General features: G+C 39.9%; 1 protein-coding gene across 1 annotated transcript; it reads left to right on the top strand.

Moving 5' to 3' along the window:
* Positions 1 to 1113: 1113 nt before the first annotated feature.
* Positions 1114 to 22925, top strand: TRAF6 (TNF receptor associated factor 6). Its single transcript, XM_030274106.4, has 7 exons — positions 1114 to 1243; positions 9019 to 9345; positions 13656 to 13806; positions 14398 to 14556; positions 15495 to 15566; positions 16886 to 16963; positions 18468 to 22925. The coding sequence occupies exons 2-7, from the start codon at positions 9050 to 9052 to the stop codon at positions 19347 to 19349; spliced, it is 1638 nt and encodes a 545-aa protein (XP_030129966.4). The 5' UTR covers positions 1114 to 1243; positions 9019 to 9049; the 3' UTR covers positions 19350 to 22925.
* Positions 22926 to 25318: the final 2393 nt, after the last annotated feature.

Raw genomic sequence — 25318 nt, 5'->3', positions numbered from 1 at the left:
TTGAATTCTCAGTTAAAATAGGTTGAGCATCAGTGCCCTTGACAGCTTGCAGATTACAAAAAAAAAAAAAAAAAAAAAAAAAGGATTTTTCAAACATACAAAACCCTCCATCTAAGGATATCTTTTACAAAGCCATGCAGTGATAAATTTCCTCATTTTACAGCTCATGAAAGCAGCACACAGTATGTTCACTTGGCAGGAGAAAAAGGGTAGCTCTGAAATTTGTCCGGTTTTCCAGGAGTGGGTCGACAAAGTTTCAATTTACTTATTTGTCCTTAATGTTGTTATTCCTTTATTGTGATTCTTTGGAGCCCTGTCTGATGGCCCAGCTATTTCTCTCCCTCTTTAGCTTCGTGTCATGTCCTAACAAAAAAAATATAGGTATGTTTTGGGTACAAACAGTGCTTGGAGGGGTGCATTAGGGTCTGGCATGGCCTTGCCTCCGGCAGCAGCACCTGCAGAGGGAGAGGTCATGGAACGATCTATTGGTTTGCATCTCCCAGGGAGCATGGCATGCAGACAGAAACACCGAAAATCCCTGGAAAACTGTGGCTCCCAGCAAACAACACACGCACACACACACACACACACACACACGCACACACGCCTTATATCCCCAAACGGTGGGAACATTTTGTTGGATTTAAATGTGTGTTAATCAGAGATTCTTCCCAAGAAAACTGCCTGATGCAACCAACCAAATTTCCCTCGTTCGTTCCCAAGGAAATGAAGCTGTCTGTGTTCACACTGTCCCGGTATTTCACTTTTACGATTGCCTGCCGTCCCGGGCACAGCCCCGCGGGAGGCGGCGCACCCACCCGGCCTCGGTGCCTGCGGGAGTCCCGCGGCACAGCTGGGGCGGGCAGAGGAAATTGTTTCTCGGGAGCACTTGGTTTGCATTGAGAAATGGCTTTTTTCCCAAGCCGTGAGCACACACACCGCCCCACCACGGCCCGGCTCGCAGCGCCTGGTTCTTAGCAGCGCTCAGGACGAGCAGAGTGCCCCGAATGCCCCTCCATGGAAGGACCAGCAGCGCGGAGCCCGCCCGGCCCGGCGGGAGGCGGCGGCCGCCGGCGGGGACAGCCCCGTGGGTGTCGGGGCCCCGCCCCGGCGGCGCTGCCCCTCCGCGGCGGCAGAGGGCGCTGCGGCGGCCGCGGCGCCCGGGAGGCCGCCCCGCTCCGAGCGGCCGCTCCGGCGCGGCCCCGGCAGAAGCGGAAGCGGCGGCGGGCTGGGAGCGGCCGCGGTGAGTCCGGCGGGGCGGAGGGGCGGGCGGCCGGACGGGCGGGGGCTGCAAGGGACTCGGGCAGCGAGGGCCCGGCCGGACTCGGGCCGCTGCGGGCTTGCGGCGGCGCCCGGCGCGGAGCGGTGTTCCCCGCGGCGGGGCTGCCGGCGGGGGAGCAGAGCCGCCTCCTGCCCGGCCCCGCGGAGCCCTGCGGCCGCTGCCACCGCGCTCGGGGCTCGGCGCAGGGCCGGGCCGGGGTGCCGGGCCCGGGTGTCGGGGAGGGCGGCCTGCGCTGGGGCAGGGCGCTGGTGGGGCTGGGGCGCGGCGGGCTGCGTGCTCCGGAATTGAAACCAGCGCTGCTGTGCTGAGCCCGGCCGGCCCGGGGCTCCAGGCGGGAGGGAGCCTGGCCGCAGCGACTCTGTCCTGCCATCGCACAGCGGCGGGAGCCTGGGCGGCGGGCACTTGGAGCTGTGCTCCCGCGTGTCATCAGCTGAACTCCGGCTCTGATTTCCCCGCTGTGAAATAGAGACACTCAGTAAATTATTCGGGAACGCGTTAAAGGGTAATTTGCAAGACGGGTTGCTGTTTCTAAACCTGGTAGCTCCTTTTTTCTAGTAGAGACTGTATTTAATATTTACGGTATCTTTATTAACACGAGTAATAAAGTATGACTTCAGTAGTAATTTCCATCAATTTCGTGTGGCTCAGATAGGTAGCGCTGAGTCTTTTCGTACTTAAACGGAAATCTCGGCTGTAAGTGGGAGGAAAATGTTCTAATTATATCCTTTGGACCTAGTCATTAAAGCTCCCGAAAGTATTCCCCCATGTTTGCCTCTGACACCTTCTGCACGTTGCCCCTCAGCTCTGTGGGTTTGTGGTGTCTTAGATACCACTGTGAGTGATTAATAAAGTATTGATTTGAAGATTTGGGTGAATTTTGCACTGTATTCACCAGCTGTTAAATGACTTGCAAGCAAACTGCTTTATCTTCCCCATAGAATGAAAAGGCCATAAAACGTCTCCTTCCAGTACAAGAAGGAAGTAACAGCAGTATGGCAATAAAAGCACTTGGATTATTTTCATGGTATCATTCTGGGGATAGTTCTTCTGCGTGTTCCACATTACCTACAGCTTTTCCTAATGAGTAAAAGATTCATGGAGCTCAAGTCAGACTCTGTTGAATTGAGAACTTGTCAAGACATAAGTGGATTTTTAAGTTTTGTGGTATTGCAACACTGCAGTGCTGCTTTCTGTCTTAGAAAACTGCTACTGTATTTAGAAAGACAAGACACACAATAGGTACCTGTGCTGATAGAACTTCAGCATGAAAAAATATCTGAAGTGAACATGCATTCTTTTCTTCACCTACTGAACTTCCATGAGTTAACTATGTCAAGAGTAACTTTTGTATCTCAGTAGCACAGATTATCTAAGCACATGTTAAAAAATAACAGTTTTAGATCCAGATTGTGAAAACTGGCTATAAGATTTTCCGGGTATAAAGAATGTCAAAAAGAAAACAGAAGTAAATGTAAGGTAGAGTGAAAAGGAGTAATGCTTTAGTTGTTTCAGAATGTGTCTTTAATTCACTGTTTGCTTTCCCAGGCTTTCAGAAGATTTTACTAATGCACCATACAAGCCTCATGCCTGTAGAGGTGGATGGTAATTAAGTGTAGCCTGGAGCCTGTGCCTTGTGGAAACCACATTTGTTCACAGCCATACCTCTCCCTGCCTGTTTTTTGAAGTGCTTTATGGGTGTTTACTTTGTCCCCACTACGCAGCATCTTACATTCTCTGTACCCCTCATCTACTGAGGGGTATAGAAAGGAATAATGCATATCTCAATGTGTTCTCAGTGTGCAAAGGGAGAACAGAAGCCAGAGTCACTGCTAAAGTAAAGAGTTAAATAGTACTGTTCTTCTCACTAACAGTGCTTTCCTTGTATTTGTTATTCTGAACAGTTCCCAGTAAATTCTGTCTAAAAGTTAATAAACTGAAGAAAGTTTCAGGGAATTTTAGCCTGGGTTTGTTTTTTGGCTATGGAAAAACCCATAGAATATCTTTTTAAATACAGTATAGTATACTTCCACTGCTCACTAAAATTAAATTTGTTTTGACAGACTTCAATAGGATAAAATATGAATGCAACTGTGAGTGTGCCACCATCTAGTCTCCTAAGTAACATTCAAGCATGAAAATACTTACGTGATTAAAGCCTAACAGCATTCTTTACAAATAAAGAGAAATCACCTAGAAAGCTTCAGAAACCCCCCAAGGGCTGCTCTGCTCTAGTCAGGAGCTCTTGATAGTCTAGTGATCTCTGAATGTTGTTTAGTTTTGCCTCAAACAAAAATTCTTTCTTCGAGTCTTTAAGTTCACATTTTAAAATGTGTGCTGGTTGTACAAAAGACTTGATGTCTGAAAGGTTGCTGCTATTAGAAAAAAAAAAAGAAAGTTTGTATCTCAAATAAATAAGCAACATGCTTGTAGACTCTTACAAAAAATAAGAATTTCATTTTTGCAGTTACAAGTTCTGCTTGACTCTCCCATTGCCTCAGCTTGTCTAGCCATTTGATAGCTTTGAACGTGTTTTATAGGTATTAATTAAAAGGCATTAGCATAATTCCATGTGTTCTGCCTAGATGAGAATATAGTGATGATAGCTAGAAACCTCCTACTGGAAACATATGGTGCTTATCAGTTATCAGTAGACCATTGATTAATGTGCCTGGGAATAAGTGTTGCAAGTATTACTCCATAAACAAATTATCTAAAGTCACTCCACTGGTCTGTCAGTCTCATGACCCAGAAATCTATACATACATATCCAAGGCAGCTGAAGAAGAGAGAAAAGTTTGGCCAGTTTTCTGTCGATGCAGTGCTAAAGGCATTTCCCCTGCTTGGTGTGTGTTGTCCAGGCTGCAAGGAAATTAATTATATTTGTGAACTTTGAGTAAGAAAAACGATTTGGAATAGTCTTCTGTATTGATTCATTATTTATATGGATAGTCAGTGTCAATTTTCCAGAAAAGGTCATGTGGAAATTAATTGTATTAGGCACTTCCTGATTTATAATAAAAATTTTCTCATATCACAACTGATACTTCCTTGCACGGTATCCCTAAGTTAATGCTTGAAAATATGATTTTATATTTCAGTGTAAATAGTATACAATGCCTACTTTTACTTCCTCCCTAATGCTCTTAATGATAGTGGGATTTTACAAGCAATCTGAAGATACATTCTTGTACCAGTGATTTTTATTTTTTTTTTTTTTTTAGAGGAGTTTGGCATTTGAAAATCTGTAAGTCCTACCTCAACTTCATTATACTATGGCAGTTGAAAAATCAGAGTACTGAGCTTTGTTGCATGTATTAATTTAAAATATGGGCAGTTTAAATTCTGTTTGGAAGTAGGTTTTTTCCATCATAAGGTGCATTATTCTTGCAGGAGTTTGCTCTTCTGCCTGACTGTGCTATCTCACATCAGCCTAATCACTGTGTAATGTAGCAGTGTAAATAGCAGCAGAGCACAGGTTACTTAGTGAAGGAAGGTGTCATTATGGTTCCAAGTTGGAAGAGCAGTATGGGAACTCCTTTTCTTTTGACTGCCCTTTAACTGTCTTTTCTGGGGCATGAAAGTTTCATCCTTAGGGCATTCCCAGACTTCTACAGCACAGGTAATGATCAGACAAGTTCTGTCCACTTCCATTACTTGGCATGGAAAGCACCTTCCTTTCTGTTGGCAAACAACGTAGCTGTTGCCTTGGAGAGCGAAATCAACCTTTGCCAGCCCAAGGCCTGCGTACCTCTGTGCCCAAGCTAAAGCCCATTATCTCCAGAGTCAGCAGGTCTGGCAGCACTTCCTAGCTCTAGAAAAGAGCATTTCAGGTACATTACCAAATGCAGTTTAAGACTTTCTCTGCCTTAGAAACTCCACACTAGCAAAAGCAAGAATTACCATGTAATGATCTATTTTAATTGCTATTATTCCTGGTTCTGAAAGCTGAATTTTGTGGAAACAAAAAAGGTACAGAGAGCAGTCTAGAAAAGTGTTTAATGTGTTAAATGACTAACATTTTAAGAAAAGGATAAGTTCTCAAGGCTGTGGGTGTACACAAGGTATTTAAATTAATATTTGGATATTCTTGTACTTGCATTTGACTTAGTTTTGTTCAGCACAGAAGAAAAACAGCAACTATTATCAATAAGAAGAAAAACTGATGTGGTCTTTAAGAGATCTTAGTTTTATTTCACTAGAAACCTGTTTCATAATCAAAAAGATTTGGAATGTATCCTAGTTTGAGGTTTAAAATCCATCCTTTTCCAGCCTAAGCATTTCTTGAATTCCCCGTGAGAGGAAGGTGAAAAACTGCTACAGTAAGCTCACAGATTGTCTGCTCTACCTTCACTGGGGAAAAGACCTGTCATTACTATTCAAAATACACTTTCCTGTGGCTGGTTTTGTCCTAGCCCTGCTCTGTCCAAAAAGATTAAACCTATGTTCTACTCTTGGAGGATAAAATAACTTCCAGAAGAGACAGGTCTAATTCCTAGTACAGAACTTAAAACATATAGAGAAATTAGTTTAAACTATGCTGGAGTAATAAGGCCTTGGTTAATTGTCTGAGTAACAGCAGTGTAGATTTTGATTTGGAAAGTTGTGCCTTGCCCCACAACTAAACTATGTGTGGAGGAAGAAGGATTTTGCTCACAGATAAGATGAAATTGATAAGAGTAGTAGGAGGAATGCTATCTTAGATAAAATATGAATAAAGTTTAAAATCTGGCTCTTAATCACCGTAAATTGCCTCTTTGTGCCTGAATTTCCCAAGTTAAAAAGATACTTGCACTTCTTTTTTTGTGAACCACTTGGTCATATGGAGATAAAAAGCTTAATGTAGGAGTGGAGTATATCACGAATAAGGGGGTTTTTGTGTCAGACTGGGATGTTGGCTGATTGCAGTGACTCGTTCATTAAGCTGACTCTAGTATGGCAGCTGGTTTCTGTAGACTGAATATACTTACCTGCTATGTCTGTAGAAACAGTTCAAATGGCCAAAGAGATACTGCTTGCATAGCATTTAAATCTACAAAGTGTTCAACTAGTGAGATTATACCAAGTCAGATCCTGGCTTCTTCTTTGTAAGAACAGAATTGTAGATAGTATGGGATTTTTTTTTTTTCCTGGAAACAGCCCAAGAGAAGAGTCATGCACTTCTTGTGAAGTGCATATATTTCTTCTTGTGACTTCCTGAATTCCTTTGTGACATTGCTAAAGGGACGTATGTTCCTCTTCCCTTTCTTAGTCTCACTAAATATATTCCTGTGGCATAGAGTAATGTGAATTTTTAAGTCCTAGGATGGTCTGTGGATTCTAATATCCTGCATACCAACATTCCCACTCCATTGACCCAATATAGTCACCGTGATTTTTCATGAAATGTGGCCCATGGACTGATCATCCTCTGCAGCAGCTGTTAAATAAGTTATGTTAGTTTAACAGTGGAAACAAGCTGGGTTTCTTCTCTGGAGAGAGTAGATCTACTGATGGCAGGCTAAAAAAAAAAAATCTCTGTCACATAGAATATCTTTTAAGCACTGATTCCTCTGCATCCATTCTAAGTCACTGGGGAAGCTGGTGCCTTTGTGGGATTAAACTGCTCTTGTCTAGACTATGGCTGGAGCAGCTGCTGGGAGCACGCTCAGTGTTTGATTTGTATTGCTGTTGTGTTTAGGAGCCTCAGTGATAAAGCCTGTTGTGGTGGATAATGTATAGGGGCAATGCATTGAAGTGAAAAACAGGAGTGGAAATGAGCAGCACTCTTTGGGTGCAGTTCCAGACAGCTCTGCTCTAGAGTAATTTCTGCAGAAAGGGAGCACTGCTGGCCAGTTCAATACAACTCAGAACTGTCAGCCTGTGCTTTGAGGTTCTGTACCTTTAATGGTATTTTGGAAATGTCAAGAATGTTGCTCTCCAGATACTTCTCATACCCCTGCATATCCCAACAAGATAGAAAGTCATAAATTTATACAACAGAATAAAAGTTCTGGTTTGATTATTCTTACTATATCTAACCAAAATATAGTAATTTTGTTTTTCTTTAGATAGATAAGCCTCTTTTTTTTGGTCTGGATAGCTGGAAAAAGTAGCTCATAGTGTGTTATCATGGGCAGTATTGCCAGTTGTTTATCATGTAGATGGCCTAAAGCACATTCCTGTGATTTTTGCATGTGTTCAAAATATGTTTCCCATAAATGCTAGTTGAGGCCTTGTGTGATTAGTATTTCTGTTAATTTTATGACACTGAAGATGTCATAAAATAAATATGCAAATAAAACTACCTGTATGTCCTCCTCTTGTTCATGAACATTTTGTAAAAATGAGTTGTGCTATTCAAATTCTGATATAGGCAAGAAAATTTTCAGTTTTGTGAGTTCATGGTCAAGGTAATCCTATTCATTCTTCTGCCCTCAGCATCTGCAGTAGTGATGCAGATAAACAGTTCTTATGATTTGTCTCTTGATTGGATTTCCGTCCCTAATATATTTTAAATGACATAATGGTATTGCAGTGAATTCATTAGGTGAACACTGCAAGAGAATTTGCCTATGCTGCTGTGCAAAAGATTATCAAATCTGGGCTTACTGGGCTTGTTTTGCGTGCCTGGCTCCATAACCCTCAGACTACTCATGCTGCCTTGCACCTGGTGATAATCTCTGTGTTTCAAAGAAATGTCATTTATAGAAAACTAACCACAGCAGGATTCTAAGAAAATTATTGTAACCATTTAAAAAAATCAGGGGAGAGGAAGGTTTCTTGGTCTTTAGAATTTGTATTTGTTGTTAAGACCTTTTTTAAAGGTTCTCTCATTCTGTGTAGGAGCACTAGCAACCTGTTTGGGGATACGTGCACTTTTTCATTTCATACCTATGAGTTCACCCTTCTTTGGAGGAGTGCTGTAAAAGCAGGCTTTAGTATGCCTTCCACCACTCTTCAGGGAAAGGTGACTTTTATCTTCTGTTCTTACAATCATGTCCCTTGTCCTCCCTGCCAGCTAGCCTGCAAGAGGGAAAGGAGAGCAAGAGCTCTGTTTGAATAGACTAGGAATTTGTAGATAGCTTTTGAGCTGTGGAATTATTATCCTTATCTCCTTTGTAGCTTCTTACTCAATTTAAAGTCCCATTGGCAGTTCTAAAATGTTATCAGCAGTGCTGTCCATTTGAATTTCATTTACAGCACATCAGCTGCTTGGTTTAGGTACTTGGACTTATATTTTATTTGTGTTCCTGCAGCTAGTCGGTTTGAAATCTATGTTGTGAATTGCTCGATACAGAAAATGGTAAATAGCATATATACACTGCAAGGGAAATACGGAATTGAGCTGTTACCCTCCAAGAAAACTTGATTCTGTACATCATTTTTTTTCACATAAAATCTATTTGAATGTCTTAGAAGTAAATGATATGGGAGGGGTAAAGAAACATCTTCAGTACACATAGCAAGGACAAAGAGGAATGATTTCTCCTTTTACAGAAATCAGATAGTCGTATGTAAGAGATTACAGAACGGGGTGGGGGGATGTTTGAACTACGCTGACAGGATGCAGCATCCTTTCCTACATATCACAAGATGAGCAAAAACAGATAATGGGGACAAAACAAAACCAGTGATTTTGAGTAGAACCAAATCTGTAGCTGCGTTCCAGTATTTCTAGTTGGAAATAAATACTGTTCTTGCCTGGGAAGGAGGGTTTGAAATACTTCGAATTAATCCATCTTTTTGCCCCGTTGCAGCGCACTCCCGTGTAGCCGTCGCTCAGCTGCCATGAGCTTGCTGCACAGTGACAGCAGCTGTGGAGGCCGAGATGCGGAGAGCGGCTGCTGCGCAGCCATGGCCAGCGCCTGCAGCGCCGCAGCCAAGGAGGAGAGCTCCAGCGTGGGCAGCGCCGTGGGCACCGCGCCCGGCTCCTTCGGCGAGGAGACGCAGGGCTACGACGTGGAGTTCGATCCGCCGCTGGAGAGTAAATACGAGTGTCCCATCTGCCTGATGGCTCTCCGGGAAGCGGTGCAGACGCCGTGCGGCCACCGTTTCTGCAAAGGCTGCATCGTCAAATCAATCAGGTAAAGGAAAACTTGCGGAAGGTGTTCTTAAGAAGAAATCCATGTAGCAGAACAGTTTAAGGTCAATCTAAACTGAATAGAGCTGCCCAAGATGCATTACCAGTGAGTGCTAATAGAACTCTGGAAATTTATTATTCATTAAAGGTGCTATATATGGCCAGAATGTCACAAGTTTGGAAGTTTTATGAGTTTTAGATGGTTTGCCATTTTCACAAATTTACCCAGGTTATGAATCTAAAAAATTGATTAAACTTCAAATAATAATTAAAAAGGAAAGGTCGACAAGTCCCCCAAATAAGTTCCATTTCCAGCTCAGGATTATAAAATTACCTATCTTTTGCCAATGATTATTTCCTCTTGAGAACTACAGGAAACTACAGACCACCTGATTTCTTGGTGCAGATAATTGATGCTTTCAGTTCTTCACTTGAAAATAGCTACTTCCTTCTTGAGCTAAAGAGAGAATGTGATGAGGGAACAGTTTTGAACAAAGCATTGAGAGGGGAAACCAGGTGGCATATGAGGGCCTGGGAATAAGATAGAAAGGCAAGAGCAGGCTGGGCTTATAAAAATGGATGATTGAAAGGGCAAGAAAGGGCAGAGAGTACCTTGTAGAGAGCACTTGCTTAAATCTAAAAATGAATTCATCAGTGTCCCATACATGTGAGTGAGTATTGGATTACATTGATAGATACTATGCTGTAGGATTTTTCCTTTTCAGCATAAGCCAATTTTTTTTTTCTTAGCAATTGCTCAGAAAGCTCAAATGTCACTTCGGTAGAAATTTATATATTCAAATCTGTGTCACCCATATGTAGAATTGGCTCATTTTCAACCTTACTTTGCACGCTTTTTGTAAAGATCGTTAAACTGTCTTCAGGGTTACTGTGTTTTTCCCTGGCATTTATTTTATAGCCTGCAAAATGGACAGTGCATTTTTGATTGGTCTTTCATACCGTTTGTCCATAGTTGTATTCCATTTCTTTTTCTTCCCTATCCATCATTTGTAGCTCACTAAATGAATAGTATGCCAGTAATTATGTTCCCTGAATACAGTGTTTTATGGGCTTCTCTGTAGTTTCTGCTACATAAATTCTCTGGAAGAATTTCTCCATGGAAAGGACCATGACCAGAAGTTTCTGCTTCTTTTATACCTTTTCTGTATTATACTTCATTTCTATGAATAGTGATGACTGTTTCAGTGAATACTATACAAGGTGGAAAGCATTTTTTTCTGTTGGGACTGTAGATCATCAGTGTAATATTTCAGATGTTTCATTGCTAGTAAAAGTTTGCCCTCATTCCCCACTGAACTCTGTGTTTGGAGGGCAGTTTGAGTGACTGTTTGTGAAAGCAGGGAGGACAGCTTGAAGTGTCAGACCTCTCTGAATCCCTGAAGGGCTAAACTGCATGCTTAATTGGCATCCATAGATCAAGCTATTGATCTGGATTATGTAGTGTCTACAGTATGGTATTGATTTGCAGTATGTACTGTCTACAGTACCAGATTGATTGAGGTATTGAGAAGCTTCTACAGAACTAAAATGAAAACAGAAAGGGGGATTTTACATTCTCTAAGTACTGCTTTTTTTTCACTAAGTGATTGTCACAGCCTTCATTTGATCAGGAAAAATTGCTTCTCTTTATTCCTCATTTCTCCACTGTCTTAACTCAAGTGAACACAGAGATTAAGGCTTTTAAATGATGAAGGATGGAAAAGCATTTTTTGAGTAATTGCTTCTTATGACTTACACAAACAGTTGTAGTTGTTTGTGTGGAAGAAGTTGTGGCTGCAACTAGAAAACAAAAAGTAAAAACCTTTTAAAAACTGGACTCTTGGATCTTACAGTGTGAAGGACATGATTAGATGAGATTTGATCACAGTACAAGTTTGCCTCCCAGAAAATCTTGACAGCTTTTAAAATAAAGCTATCTGAAGTGCTCTGAATTGTTATATTTCATGGAAGAGGAGAAGCTTATCTACCTAAGTAACTACAAATGTGTTTACAAATGTTACTTGTCAACAAAATATATTGCTGGAAATTTTAGAAGAATTAACTGCAGGTGCAGTAGCTAATTCAATTTCACTCCAGTCTTCTCCTGTATCTTAGGGCAAGGCTGACTTAGGGTTTGTAGTAGAGCTTTCCAAATACCAGAACCTCTGTTTATTGGAAAAGCAGAGTTGTGAGGTACCAAGGGGCAGCAGGGACATCTTTGGGTGCTGGCAGTTCATCCAGCAGCTGGCATGGCTGCAGTTAGTCTCTGCCAACTGCCTCAGCTTCTCGACTAAAATGCTCGCTTGTTAAAATCACAGAGCAGGCTTTTCTTTCAAAATTATTCTGGCTTTACTCTTGATACATGTATTTTAATCTCAAGAGAATTTACAGGAATATTTGTTGTACTTTGTAGCAGGTGGCCATTGTTTCACAGGTACTGTTGTGAGTGGCAGAGCGCAGTGTGATAAATAATTCCAGCATAGGAAAGCCTTCACTGTGATGTAAGCTAGAACTTATATCATAAGGTGCATAAATTCAGTTCTGTCACAGGAAATACATCTTTGTCTGTAGATGTACCTTAGCAGTGTTTTAAATACAATCCTGATTCTTGTAAATAGTATTTGAAGCTGGTTTAATATCTTAAAATGAGTTACTGCTTTTTCCTTACTACACTTTCCTACTTTAGAAAATTGCATTTTTTCTTATTTTGCCCTTTATCTGCTAGTTATTTAAACTGGGGATTTGGTAATCATTATTCCAAATTAATCCATTGTTGGCTGCTCTTATTTAGGATTAGCTTTTCCTTATAGAAATAAAGCTGCTGTCTTATCAGAAGGCCTATTGAGTTGTCTACATGCTCCACTAAACAGGGTGTTTGTAACCAAGCTATACCTGTGAAAACTGATTTCCTGTAGGTTGTGAAGTGAAGGAACATTTCTAGCTTGTGACAAAGATCACACTGGTCATAGCTCAGAGAGCTCTGAAACAAGGCATGCTAGGTGTTTTCTTTCTTCTACTTGTTTAGGAGTATGATTCTCAGGCATGTGGTGAGCTTGTTTTGCCAGCAAAACTTGTGAAAGGAAGTTCATTACTTCTTTTTGAAGTGGCAACTGTACCTCCACTTCCTCTAGTAGTGTTGCTGATGAAGTTGCTGAGCAATTATTTCCCTTTCCAACAAAGAACATAAATTCCTTCCTGGTCTCCACAGCCCACTAGGTTCTATTTCCCCTCATGCTTGCAGGCAGTGACAATGATCTGGACTTTGAGCCTTGCACCACAAGTGCTCTCTGACATTTTTGTGCCCCATGTATTTTTCCATTTTATTGCTGTTTCCGTTAGCACTCAGGAGCTTTGATCCCTCGTGCCTCTTTAACTGCATTACTTAATTGTGAATCAATATGTTGGCCTACTGCTTTCAGAATGAGCTGATACTGTAAAGTTTGATGGAGGTGATTCCCTTTTCTACTCCATTTCTACTGATTTTTGTATATACATGCAGGTAGACAGAACCTGATGAACTGGAGCAGGCTGTTAGTTACCTTGTGCATGTTGCAGGCATCCATGTTCCATCAGATTCCAAACCTTCACTAGTTAGCATTGACTTCCAGTCTGTTTGCTGTTGAAATGGCTTCAGATGCAACACTCAGTTCTAAGTCCAGTGTAATTTTCATAGTTAATAATAATTTTTGTATCTGGAGGTTGTCACCCTGTTGGCTGTATAGTGAAATTGAAGGATGACTAGCTGATCAAATGGTTGTACAACAAAACCAGCAAACTGAGTTGTATGTACTGTAATGCTAAACAGATGAAGTTAGTCTGGAAAAAAAAGACAATTTTGCTTTTTTTTGTAGCTGTGATCACCTTGGCTGTTTATAAAATTAGAAAGAAATTAGAGGAGGTCTAAGAAAGTTTAAGTAATTGCTTTGAAGTAGTATGTGAAATATTCTTTGATGCTGTAGCTATGTGAAGTGCTTGCAGGAACAGGACTGTAAGTTCTGAATGTCTTTACCTACTCCTCAAGTTTATTTCCAAAGTACTTAACATGCCATTTGTACAAATAAAATGTGTTTGAGTTTGAAAAGTGCTGCAACCCCAGTCATACCACCTCCAGTGAAACTGTGTGTTTTCAATTTTTCTGAAATACATTTCATATTTTCTGGTTATTGCCACATAAATACCATTGTTTTTAAATATCTTTTTACTGTGTTAGTATTTGGCCACTAATGTCTTGCTGGTGTAAAAATATTTTAAATTAAGTGCTTGGAAATCTGTTGATAATATTGGAATATCTTTTCTTGTTTTTTTGCATTGTAGGGATGCAGGTCACAAATGTCCTGTAGACAATGAAATTCTGCTTGAAAATCAACTTTTTCCTGACAACTTCGCCAAACGGGAAATCCTTTCATTAATGGTCAAATGTCCCAACAAGGGCTGCAGCATGAAGATGGAGCTCAGGCACTTAGAGGTAAGAAGTAGTTTTGAAAATATAGAACCTTGTTTTCATGGGCAAGTAAAAATTTGATTTAACTTATATAGATGGTCATACCTGGTACTCATTTATGCTGACTCCATGCATTTTTCTATAGCTACACATTGGTTTTTAATGAGTATTTAGTTGTAATTAGGTGATTCTCAAGGGAGCATCACAGTGCATGACAATTCTACTAATGCAGCTTTCTGCTGAGGATCATTCATGTCTGCCTTTTGATCAGCTGTGTCCATGCTTCACACAAGTTTATTAAAGTCAATTGAATAGTATCTCAAAGTAGCTACATATATTAGTTGAAATAACTTTTTTGGAAAATAATATATGCAGTTAAAAGAATAAATATAAAACTAAATTTTTACTGAGAGCTTTCTTAAAGCTCTGAATACATGAAACCCTGACCTTTGTAGTGGGACAGTAACAGGCTGTTGGTAGAGTCAGCATAAGTGTATAAGGATTTCCTTGCATGAAGAAAAGATTCTAATTCATTTGTCTTGTACCGTGCTTTCTCTTGAAAATGGATGATAGTTTGTATTTGAAGTATCAAATCCCTCTTCTTCTCTTCTGCAGGACCACCAGCTGCAGTGTGATTTTTCCACTGTGGAATGCCTGCAGTGCCAAGGAACCTTCCCAAAGAACCATCTGAAGGAGCACATGACCCAAGAGTGTCCAAGGCGTCAAGTGTGCTGCCCAAACTGTGCCACGTCTATGGCCTACGAAGATAAAGAGGTATTTAGCAGCAATCTCATGTTGTCAAGCTGCATTCACGTGGGTTTGCTTGGAAAGGGAACAGCAGTAAAAAAAAACAAAAGAAAAATCAACTGAAAGGTTTTGGTCTAGAAGAGCTCTTTGTGCTGCTGCACAGCTGAGAAGTTGCAAACTTGGGACACGAGCCTGGAACATGCAAAAGCTGGGGAGAGAGTGTCCTTAAACACAAACTTATGTGGAACCATGTGGTGTGAGCAAGCAGACTTGTGGACTTGTGTAAGAACCACTGATTTCTGACCTTACCATCAGACAGGCTGTATCTACTGCCCATGGAACACAGAAAGCAGTATTTACATGTGCAGTTTTTATGCCTGGGAGAGAGAATGTATCAGGAGATAATTATTTTGGGCACATCTGCTACCACACAAGACCAAGATAATTTCTGAATTCTTCCCCTGGCTCTGCATTTTTCACTTGGGTGATGCTGAGGATAATAGTTTCTTTTGCTGTTACCATTTCTTTATCTCTATAGGGATCTGTTTTATCTCAATGACTATTGAATGTTCTTGGATATTAATATTGTGAATTGTCAGTCAAGTGTACCTCATATAGTCCAACAATACAATTAAAAAACAAAAAAAGTGCTTTCATATAGTTCCAGTACAATTGAACATTAATTTTAGAAACTTATGGTTAAAATCAGATTTCTTTCAGAGCTTTAGGAAATAAAATATCTGCAACTTTATGAAGATCATGTATAAGTCTAGGAAAAAGCAGTAACAGAAAACATACTGTTCAGGGTAAAGGGATTCTCTTTGTTTCACAGTTGCATATAGCTACATGCAAAATTAGGTATGAATAAAAATCTTATGTCTGATGAAGGGTAATTAGCCTTCTCTGAAGTTGGGTAAGTTTACTGATGCTGTCTCCCCTTTCTTTTTTCTTTTTGATCACTTAAGCTTCATGACCAAACCTGCCCACTTGCCAATATATATTGCGAATATTGCAACACAGTGCTCATCAGGGAGCAGGTAAGAGACTCCCTTTTTCACTGTCTATTCCAAGTCAGATGCTTCATTTTGACATTGCTTCTTTAATCTGAAATTAAACTCGGAGATACAGTTTACCTACTAGCTGCTAAATCACTACCTGCCTCTCTCTGAAAATGTCCAGTGCAGGTGTGTTACTCCCTTAAATGCTGCTCCAGCTTGCAGTTGCAGTCTGGCAAACCTCTGTAGGATTTTGGCTGCACATCACATTGTTTAGCTGTACGGCTTCTTGACAGGGGCCATGTCGCATGTCTTTGATCTTGAATGGAGTTGAAAAAATACCAACAACTGCCAGTGGTTATGGCTGATGTTACAAGAAGAGGCTTTGATTTGGGCAGAGAGGGGGAATTTTTGTATGTGGAAAGCCACTATTGGAAAGTAGCTATAAGTAAATTCACTATCAAACTGGGATGCTGGCTGGAATTCTGCTTGTCCATTACTGCTGTAATAGCCATTATTATTTCTTCTGTTCAATAATAACTTCATTGGCAGGAAAATGATAAATATTGATTTGTTTAATTTGGGATGGCAACTATGTTGTTTATGGGTTAAAATAAAGAATGATCTTGTAAAATTGCACAAATGCTCTGAGAAACAGGATTGAGCTTAGTAATGACAAAGGAAAAAATTGTTAGGTAGAATAATGAATTGAAGAAGTGGGGAACAGAGAATGCTAAGCATTTGTAATAATAGTTGATCTTTATTAGCCTTGTGCTTCATCATGATATTTAAAAAAGGCAAACACCTGGGATCTAAACAGGGATTCTGCCTGTGAAACACTGAATTATCCTTTGCTGTTTAGGGCTCATAAGGCATCAGCTGAAGTTGTGCTTTTGAGGGAGGGTGGGTAGGGGGGATCCAGAGCAGAGAGATGACTGATCCGGATGTGGAAAACATGGGCCACAAAAAAATTGAAGTAACTTGAACTTTTTGAGGCAGATGATAATAGAGACATAATAAGTATGTGCAAGTAGTCCTTCAGAAGGGAAGGAATTGAATGTGACCTAGCTAGAGGATAGGCTAGAAACAAAAATTGTTTGGTCTAGCAAGGAAACCTGAATGCTTTCTGAGGCCTAACATAAGAACAAAGTCAATGAGTTGTTACAGTACATACAAGTGGGATGTATAATTTTTATCATCAGCTAACATGTCTGTTCAAAACTCCCATATTCCCTTAAGAACTTATGTAGGTATAAACTGATCTGACTGCAGGTACCTGTTCAAAATCCATCCAACTGTATCCTTTTTGGATAAGAGAATACTCTTAATGGAGAAATAATATCAAATCTGATTTGTTTTAGATGCCTAACCACTATGACAATGATTGTCCTACTGCCCCAGTGCCATGTTTTTACAGTGCCTTTGGGTGTCCTGAAAAGGTAAGCTTTTGACCAGTACCTTCTGAATTTCAGACCTTCTGCATGATTTTGTCTGTTGCTTTTGTAATGTGTTTTCCTATTCTTGTCTCATTCAACAACCCAAAATCCTCAGTGATTTGTGGTTGTGGGTTTTTTGTTTTGAGGTGTCTTAATTCTGAAACAATGCATGTTGATACATTTTATTTCAAAATTGCTTTTTCAAATTTGAAAAGCTCTATGAACAATTTGATTGATAACTTTGCTTTTATTATTTCATGCTTTCTCAGCTTTCATGTCAATAAAGTAGCTTCTAGCATTTCTTCCAAAGTTGTGGCCAAATACAGTTATGACTCCTAGAGCTCCACAAAGCAATTTTATTAAATTCTAAAATTATTAAACTTGATACTCTTATTTCTAGTTTTTAATACCTCTTTGTAAAAATGTTTTTTTTTTTCCCTTCATTTCCACATCAGTTTTCACACACTATTTGGTACTATGGAGCATTTTATCAAATCAATGAAGGGATTTAGAACACAGAAAAATTCTAAGTATATTTCTCACTAACAGTCTTTCACCATGTCTTTGTTTTGAGTTGAACAGTGTTACTGAGAATGTGCACCAGAATTAATGATGGATTCATAGGGAAATTATCACTCTTACAAAACCTGGATTTTTTTTATCATGAATGCTCATTAACAAGAAGGTGACCCTGAATGCACAGTGCTTGCCTTTGGAATATTTGACTAGAATGTTTTCAGTATAAAATACTCCATATTTCTTCATATATTGCTTTTTCTTTCAGGTGCACAGTTTGAAATATAGTCTTCCTATTTCTCACTGTATGTGCTACTGAAATACTTCATGTTTTTACTCAAAATTGCCTCCATTTGAAGTGTGGGTGTTGGCCTTTAATAAGAAGATACTCTCAGTCTTTTCCAGAGAATTTAAATTTTGTTGTTTTCCTGGAGATGCTGCAGCTTCTGTAAAAATACAATCAAATATTTCATTATTAAATATTACATAGACTTATGCAACTATACAATATGCTATTATGAATGATAAATATTCTAACAAGAATATGAGACATCCCAACCCAAAGTCTCACACCAACAAAAACAATGCACATATCTGATTTATATTGCAGTCATTTATGTCAGTTCTAGCTTAACTTCTCAGGTTAACAATTCTATGCTGAAATCACCTCATATCTATGCTTTTGTTGAACCCCAGCTGTATCAACATCAGGCCAAGAACACAAAGATCTTAAAGGTCTTTTCCATCCTAAATGATTCTGTGATTTGCCATTGTTATTTGAACTTCTTTTTCCATTTTTCCTAGCAGTGATCTTAAATTTGAAGCTCTCTTTTGGTAAAGTGCTATTTTGCCACACCTTTGTCCTTGATTCACACTACTGCTTTTCTCACATGACGAAAGCAGCTACTTGTTTGACTTTCTTCAGAGCCACATTTAAAATGTGATTGCAGATGTTTGATGTGTTCTTAATGCCGTATCTCTTAAATCCTAGATGCAAAGGAATGAACTGGCACGGCATATGCAGGAGTTCACTCAGGTTCACATGAGGATGATGGCTCAGAGTTTTCAAAATATCAGTGTTACTGCTGCAAATCCTGTACCTTTCATCAATGGCCTGCCCTTTGAGCCTGCCCTTTTCTCACACGTGTCACATGCTGCATACAACTGCAATCCAGAAGTTGAAAACTTCAAGGAAACTATTCAGCAGTTGGAAGGTCGTTTGGTGAGACAAGATCACCAAATCAGGGAACTCATTGCTAAAATGGAGACGCAGAACACTCACATGGCAGAACTCAAACGTACTATCCGAAATTTGGAGGGAAAGATTACTGAAATGGAGGCACAACAATGCAATGGTATTTATATCTGGAAGATTGAGAACTTCAGTGGACTGCAGAGAGCCCAGGAAGAAGAGAGACCCGTAGTGTTGCACAGTCCTGGCTTCTATACAGGGAAGCCTGGCTACAAGCTGTGCTTGCGCCTGCATATCCAGTTACCAAATGCTCAGCGCTGTGCTAATTTTATCTCTCTGTTTGTGCACACTATGCAAGGGGAATATGACAGCCACCTGCCCTGGCCTTTCCAAGGCACCATTCGACTTTCTATTTTGGATCAATCAGAAGGCCCAGAAAGGCAGAACCATGAAGAGGTGATGGAAGCCAAGCCAGAGCTACTGGCCTTCCAGAGACCGACAATTCACCGCAATCCAAAAGGTTTTGGTTATGTGACTTTCATGCACCTGGAGACCTTGAAACAGAGAACCTTCATCAAGGATGACACACTCCTGGTGCGCTGCGAGGTCCTCACGCGCCTGGACTTGAGCAGCGTCCGCAGGGAAGGGTTCCAGCCCCGCAGTACTGATGGAGCCATGTAGCCTGCGAGTCTTAACCAGAGCAATGGAGCCTTACTCGTGTTTTTCCACACGGATCGCAAAAGTGCTTCATTGTCCACAGTGGGTTTGTAAAAGATCATAATTGCCAACACAGATGATCTTCATCTGAATGGAATTTTGTTGTTGCTGGTATTTTTTTCTCTATATGAGGTTGTATGTTTAAGTATTTGGTAAGGTTCTCTCTTAAAATAATAAACTACTTCTGTAGCAAGCGAAATAAATGAAATGTTAATCAAAACTTAACTGCCTACAGGAAAATCCTATTGCAGAACCTGTGCATCTCAGCTTGGTAAAACTTTAGTCATATTGAATAGACTTGTAAGTCTTTTCACCTCAGTGCCTTGGAATAGATGCTGTTGCAAGGAAGGAACAAAATTAATAAAGATGAGGGATTTTTTTTTTTCTTTTTTTTTTTTTTTTTCCAGAGCTTGAGAAAGTTGAGAGAGTTTCTATATTGACTTATCTAGCATTTTGCATTGGCTATGTATCTCTTGAAGTTCAAAGTTAGGGTTAAGACTTTGTTCATGTCACCAAGGGTTCAGGTATGCTTTAACCCTTTCCTCCTTCAGGAAGTTGCATGTTGATGCAGAGTTTATGCAGAGTTAATGGTAGTATTTCCAAAAGATGCGAGGTAGTGTTGTGGAGAAGGCTAAATGACTCGGAGCTGAGTTCACTGAAGAAATATTTGTAATGTGGTCTGAATATGCCTCCCTAATTCTCTTTTATTTTGATAAATCTTTCTATAAGTGTGTGCTCTAGGCCCAGAATGTTAACCACAATCATCAAGAGATATGAAAGTTTAGCATTTGAATGAAATCCCTTTGTGCTGGTGGGATCTCCTAGTGCTGGACATGTTTCAGGTTGTGAGTGCACACCTGAGCAAAGGGCTGTACTAAACAGAGAGGGTGATGCAGAATTTGTTTTACTGTTGTTGAAACCCAAATTTGTATCAAAGTTGAACTCGTGACCTGCATCTGTTCAAGAGATCTCTTGGTGTTGTGAGTGAGGTACCCAAGTCATCCCCTGTGAATTCTCTGTGTGGCATATCAGCATCCAGCTGCTGTGGGTATTTTCTGTCCCTTTAGACAATAGGAACTGGGCCAACTCAGCAATATGGATGGTAAGGAAAGCCTATTAATTCAGCAGTGTCAGGAAAAATTGTAATCCTGTTTGCTTTTAGGAAGAAAATCTGGCTTTCGTAGATACTCATTTATCAAACACTAGATTCACTGTGTCAAAGAGGTTCCTAATGCTGCATTATTGTTTTCTTTACTGATTGTATGTCATGTAAATGTTAGTTTTGACCAGTCAAAGCTGAATAGTTCAAGTTCACTGGTGCTAAACATTTTAAATTTCATGGTGCTGATAAAGTTCTGAATCTTGTCTTTAAAAGGCGGGAAGAAAAAAGTTTTGTTCACCCCATAATCTAAGTACATGTCCAGATACTGAAGAAAGAACTAAACAATGCATGAGCTTATGCATGTTATTTATCCAAGCTAGTGGAACAACATAAAGACTGGAGACACTGCAGCTTAAGAGATACTGAAGAGTGTTCCAACTATTTGGCATCATCAGAGCAATACCAGTGGTGAAAGGGCACATTGCTTAATATAAACAAGACTAAAGAAAGACTACTATACTTTAGTGGTTTGGGAGGATACTCTGCCAGCCTGCATGAGAGATAAAAGTTCCAGGACTCAACCTTCCACTTAGTTCATCATACCAGATGAGTAACATTTCTTCTGCTAGTAGAACCTATTAGAACCTATTTCAGCTTGTAGAAATTAGATGGAAGAGGGATTGTGTTCGATGGAGTATTGTCGCTACTGAAGCATGCACTTCCTGGCTAATGATAAATGCCGTTGGTTGTTGGTGACTTTAGTTGATTCTCTGTCATTTAGGGGACAGGTTACTCAAAATATGTTACTCAAAATAGGGAAAGACCTCAGCTTTAAAACCAAAGTAGATTTTATAATGAATAGCCTCATCCTATCAGCTGAATTGTTCTGGAGTGTCTTCAGTTGGAGCATTCTCAGTAAAGCCATTCTTAGCCAAGAGGTGTCAATGTCCATGGCAGTGCACAGAGCCACTCTGCACAGAAGGCATTGTACAGGAGTTCTCCATTTTCAGACTGTGTTACCGATCTATATTTTTTCAATATGCTCAAAAACTGCCATTCTCTTTTGTTTCCCTTCTTGTTTTTGGGGGGCAGGAGGTGAGGGAGTGGGAGGCAGTCTGAAAAAACACTTGTGAGAGCTTCTTCCTACTCCAGGTCATTCCTCAACCCTAGAAATAAGAAAAATGTCCTTATTCTCTGCTCAAATCATTTATACCCAAGACCCACCAAATGCATTAACACTTTCTTTGCTTTTGAAGATTTGCATTTTGAATGGAATTTTTTCTTTGAGCCTTATCTGCTAGATCTGATGTACTTCTGCCTCTGAGGAGGAAACTCCCTGTGGTGGCAGGGTTTAAATTATTCAGGTTAAAATTGTACAATAGCACAAGCCAATGGGGAATAGAAGGCTACTGCATGTATAATTCTGTATTGGCCACAGTAATATGGATGCTTTATTCACTGCTGCTATTCTATTAGTTTTGTATTTTTATATTGCCAACTAGAACTCTGAGTGGTTACAAATTAATGTAATATTAGAGTATTACATGAGAGACTGTCAGAGATCATTTTCTAAGTATCAGTTAAATCTTACTGTCATAAAAGAGATTATAAATGTTAATGAAATATTTATTAATGTACTTGTTCCATTTTCCTCTTTTCCCTTTCTTTAAATCTTGTTTTGAGAACTTGTTTTACCATGGTAGACTGAGGTATAAATGCTAGAACTATTTAAATGGAAGGAGAAAGGTTTGCAGCATTGAGTTGTCACTGAATCAAAGAAAATTTTTAATTAACCTATGTCCTGTGTAACTTGTTCAGCAGTGGGGTTTCGTTCTGTAAATCAATGCTTTGCAGCATTACTAGATCTCAAGGTGGTTTAAAAAGTGGCTTAGCTTCTTTTATCTTTCAAATTTCTGTTGTCTTTAACATGTTTAAGGCACCAACTCTTAGTACATATATTTGCAAAGCTGCTATGGCACAAATTTTTCAATTATAATATATTATGAATGTGTTATCTCTTTGCCTCTGAATGTCTTCCCCTGCAGGGCAGGGAAAATTATTTTGCTGAAAATGTTGGTCTGTAATGTATATGTGGGACCTCAGATAATGTGAGATGTATAGAATTGTTTTTTTAAGTAGTCTCATGATGTGTCTGGTCATGTTTGCTATCAAGGGATTAAGCTTGCTAATGAAATTAAATCAGGGTGACCTTTCTGTTCTTATTTAGAGATGGCAGCAGACTAAATACATTGATGATGGATGCAAAAGATTATTCTGTGTCAATGTTAAAGGTTTGTATTGGTTTGCATTTGAACAAAATGAAAGTACTCCTGGTCCCTTGGATGAATAGATTGATAGTTTAATATATTTTGTAACTAATGCACAGTTATATTTCTGACAGAATTTTAAAAAATAAACTAATTAAACTGTGCACTGCATATTGGATCTTTATTCATATTGAGGTCTATTAAAAAATATTAACTGATACAGGACTGCTGTGGTAGTTTGTCTTGTGGGTTTCAGAGATGGGTGGTATCATACAGCATCAAGAAGGCAAAGAATATACTTCAAGATAAAAACATTCTGGTATTCATAAAGAGTGTTGATAGTTTTATTAATTACTAGAAAATACAGTTCATGTAATAGATAGTAAATTAAGTGTTCTCATAATCATCCTGTAATTTAAGATGTAACTCCCAAAAACACTGCACACTATCACATCTCTGGCCACATCTGCTTGCTTGTTTTATTTGTCATAAAAGCAACTATGGGCTGAAACTCTGTTGCAGGAGACCGAGATCAGAAACCAGAGGGAATTCCTCTCAGTGAGAGAGGTGCAGACTTTATTGCAATCTCGGATTTATCTCAGCCTGGATCTGTTTTTAATAGCATCTGCAGGAAGGAATATTCAAAATCTTAAGATTCTTCTGAGTAACATTAGTGGTATTGCAGTAATGTGCTGTTAATGTCAAGTTAATTATGACTTTGTCTTTCATCCAGGTTGGTCCTAATAGCTGCCATGAGCAATGGATAGGAAGGCTTGCTCAGACATTGGTTATCTGTTTTGTTAATCCAATTTTAGTGTTCCATATTTTAAGTGCCCTAAAATCTTCATTTGGTGAGATGGAATAATAATGACCTTTTTTTAAGCAGGAAAAGCTGGCATTTGCAGCTGCCCCAGGAATGAATGGAAAGTCCGTGTCCAGAAGCAGAAGAGCAGCAATATAGGAGCATGTTCACACCCATGCAAGTACAAAAGTACATGTACCTTTCTGAAAAAAAATGGCTGAAGTAGATGTGGACCAGAATACTCTGACTGGATATTTTCCTGAATTAGCCCTGAAAAAGGTCGAGTGTGGTATTGGCATAAGCAGCAAATAGAAGGCAATACGAGGGGAGGTAAATCGACCAAAAGTGGTGAGGAGCCTGTCTGGATGAAATGAGTAAGAGGGCTGATGAATTCAGCCTGTTACTCATCTTGGATTAAAAAAAAAAAAAAAACAAAAAACAAAAAAAACCCAAAAAACAAAAATCTCATATCACTCAAATAGGAAATTTTTATGCTAGCACAAAAACTTACCAAAGGAAACACTTCCCTGGCACTGGTCTCACCCTCATCATTTGCCACCACTGTCCACTCCATCTGGGAGAGCTTGACCACACTGGACTGAGTCAACCCTTGTGCCATCACCACCCTCAAAGGACCTGACAGTCTTAGTGACCTTGAGGTACCAAATAGCAGGAGCTGTGGCCTTCAGGTCTTTTTCCTTTACTGGTTTTAAGTTTTTACAATTAAACCTAACCACCTTGATAAACATACATCTCTGAACACAAAAGCAGATACGTGCTTAAGTTATTTTAAGCTTGTCAGCTTTTCCAGTTTGCAACAGCATTAAAAAATCCAACCCCCAGCCAGAACTGGCCTTGTTTCTCCTGTCCTCTCTGTTTTGCATTTCCTCTTGTCTGCACAGAAACAGAAAGATTCTAAAGTAGTCATCATATCTTGAGTCCCTCCTCATCCATATTTTATCCCAAGTGGACCTGTTGCCACCACTTCTCAACCCTTCTAAAAGACTGCAATTCTTTCTGTTTCAAAAAAAAAAAAAAACTGTAAAAAATAATTTACCTTGCTAGTGTATGCTGAATGCAGAGCAAATAAAGACTGAGCTACAGCATTGTGAAAATAATCTTTCTGCTCAAATGCTGGGACCCTGCTTCCCTGTCTGCTCTTCTGGTGATCATGTTCTTTGAACATGTTTGCTCCACTGAAACAGCCACTTGTATTTAACAGCTCTGAAAGTTGCATTTTGGCCGGGGGTTTTCCTCTCTGATGGAATAGGAAACTTCATGAAACTGTGTGCGAGGAGGAGATTGTGCAATAGGAAAATAATTTCTTTATTAGCTACAGTCCCAGCCTCAACTAATGAGCTTTCTTTTCCTTTTGGTTTGTGCTCTGACTGATCTGGTCTAGCCGTGGTCCTGAAGATTCCAGCTGAAGTTCCTCACTGAGGTACCAAGCAAGTGTGAAGTGACTTGGCCAGACTTGACAGGTGTTGGCATGGGGCAGAATGGATCTGCAGTCTATGTTTTCTAGTGGCTTCTGGCCAGAGACTTATCCCACTCAACAGTGAAGGGAGCAATGCATAAAACAACAGTGTTTTTGCAGTTTGGTACTGACAATTTTGAAAAAAACAAACCCTCCTCCATTCTCTTAGCTGATTAGATGCAGGACAGATACCTTTCTAGCTCTGTGATGAACTGGCCAAAAATGTGAGGTTTTGGTTTCTTAGTCCTCTCAGACAGAACCTGATTTCCATGGAACTCAGCTGAT

Source organism: Taeniopygia guttata, chromosome 5, assembly GCF_048771995.1.
Source record: "Taeniopygia guttata chromosome 5, bTaeGut7.mat, whole genome shotgun sequence".
In the NCBI taxonomy this organism is placed as follows: Eukaryota; Metazoa; Chordata; class Aves; order Passeriformes; family Estrildidae; genus Taeniopygia; species Taeniopygia guttata.
Note: the sequence above shows the minus strand (reverse complement) of the source record. Positions and strands in the feature narration are given on the sequence as shown.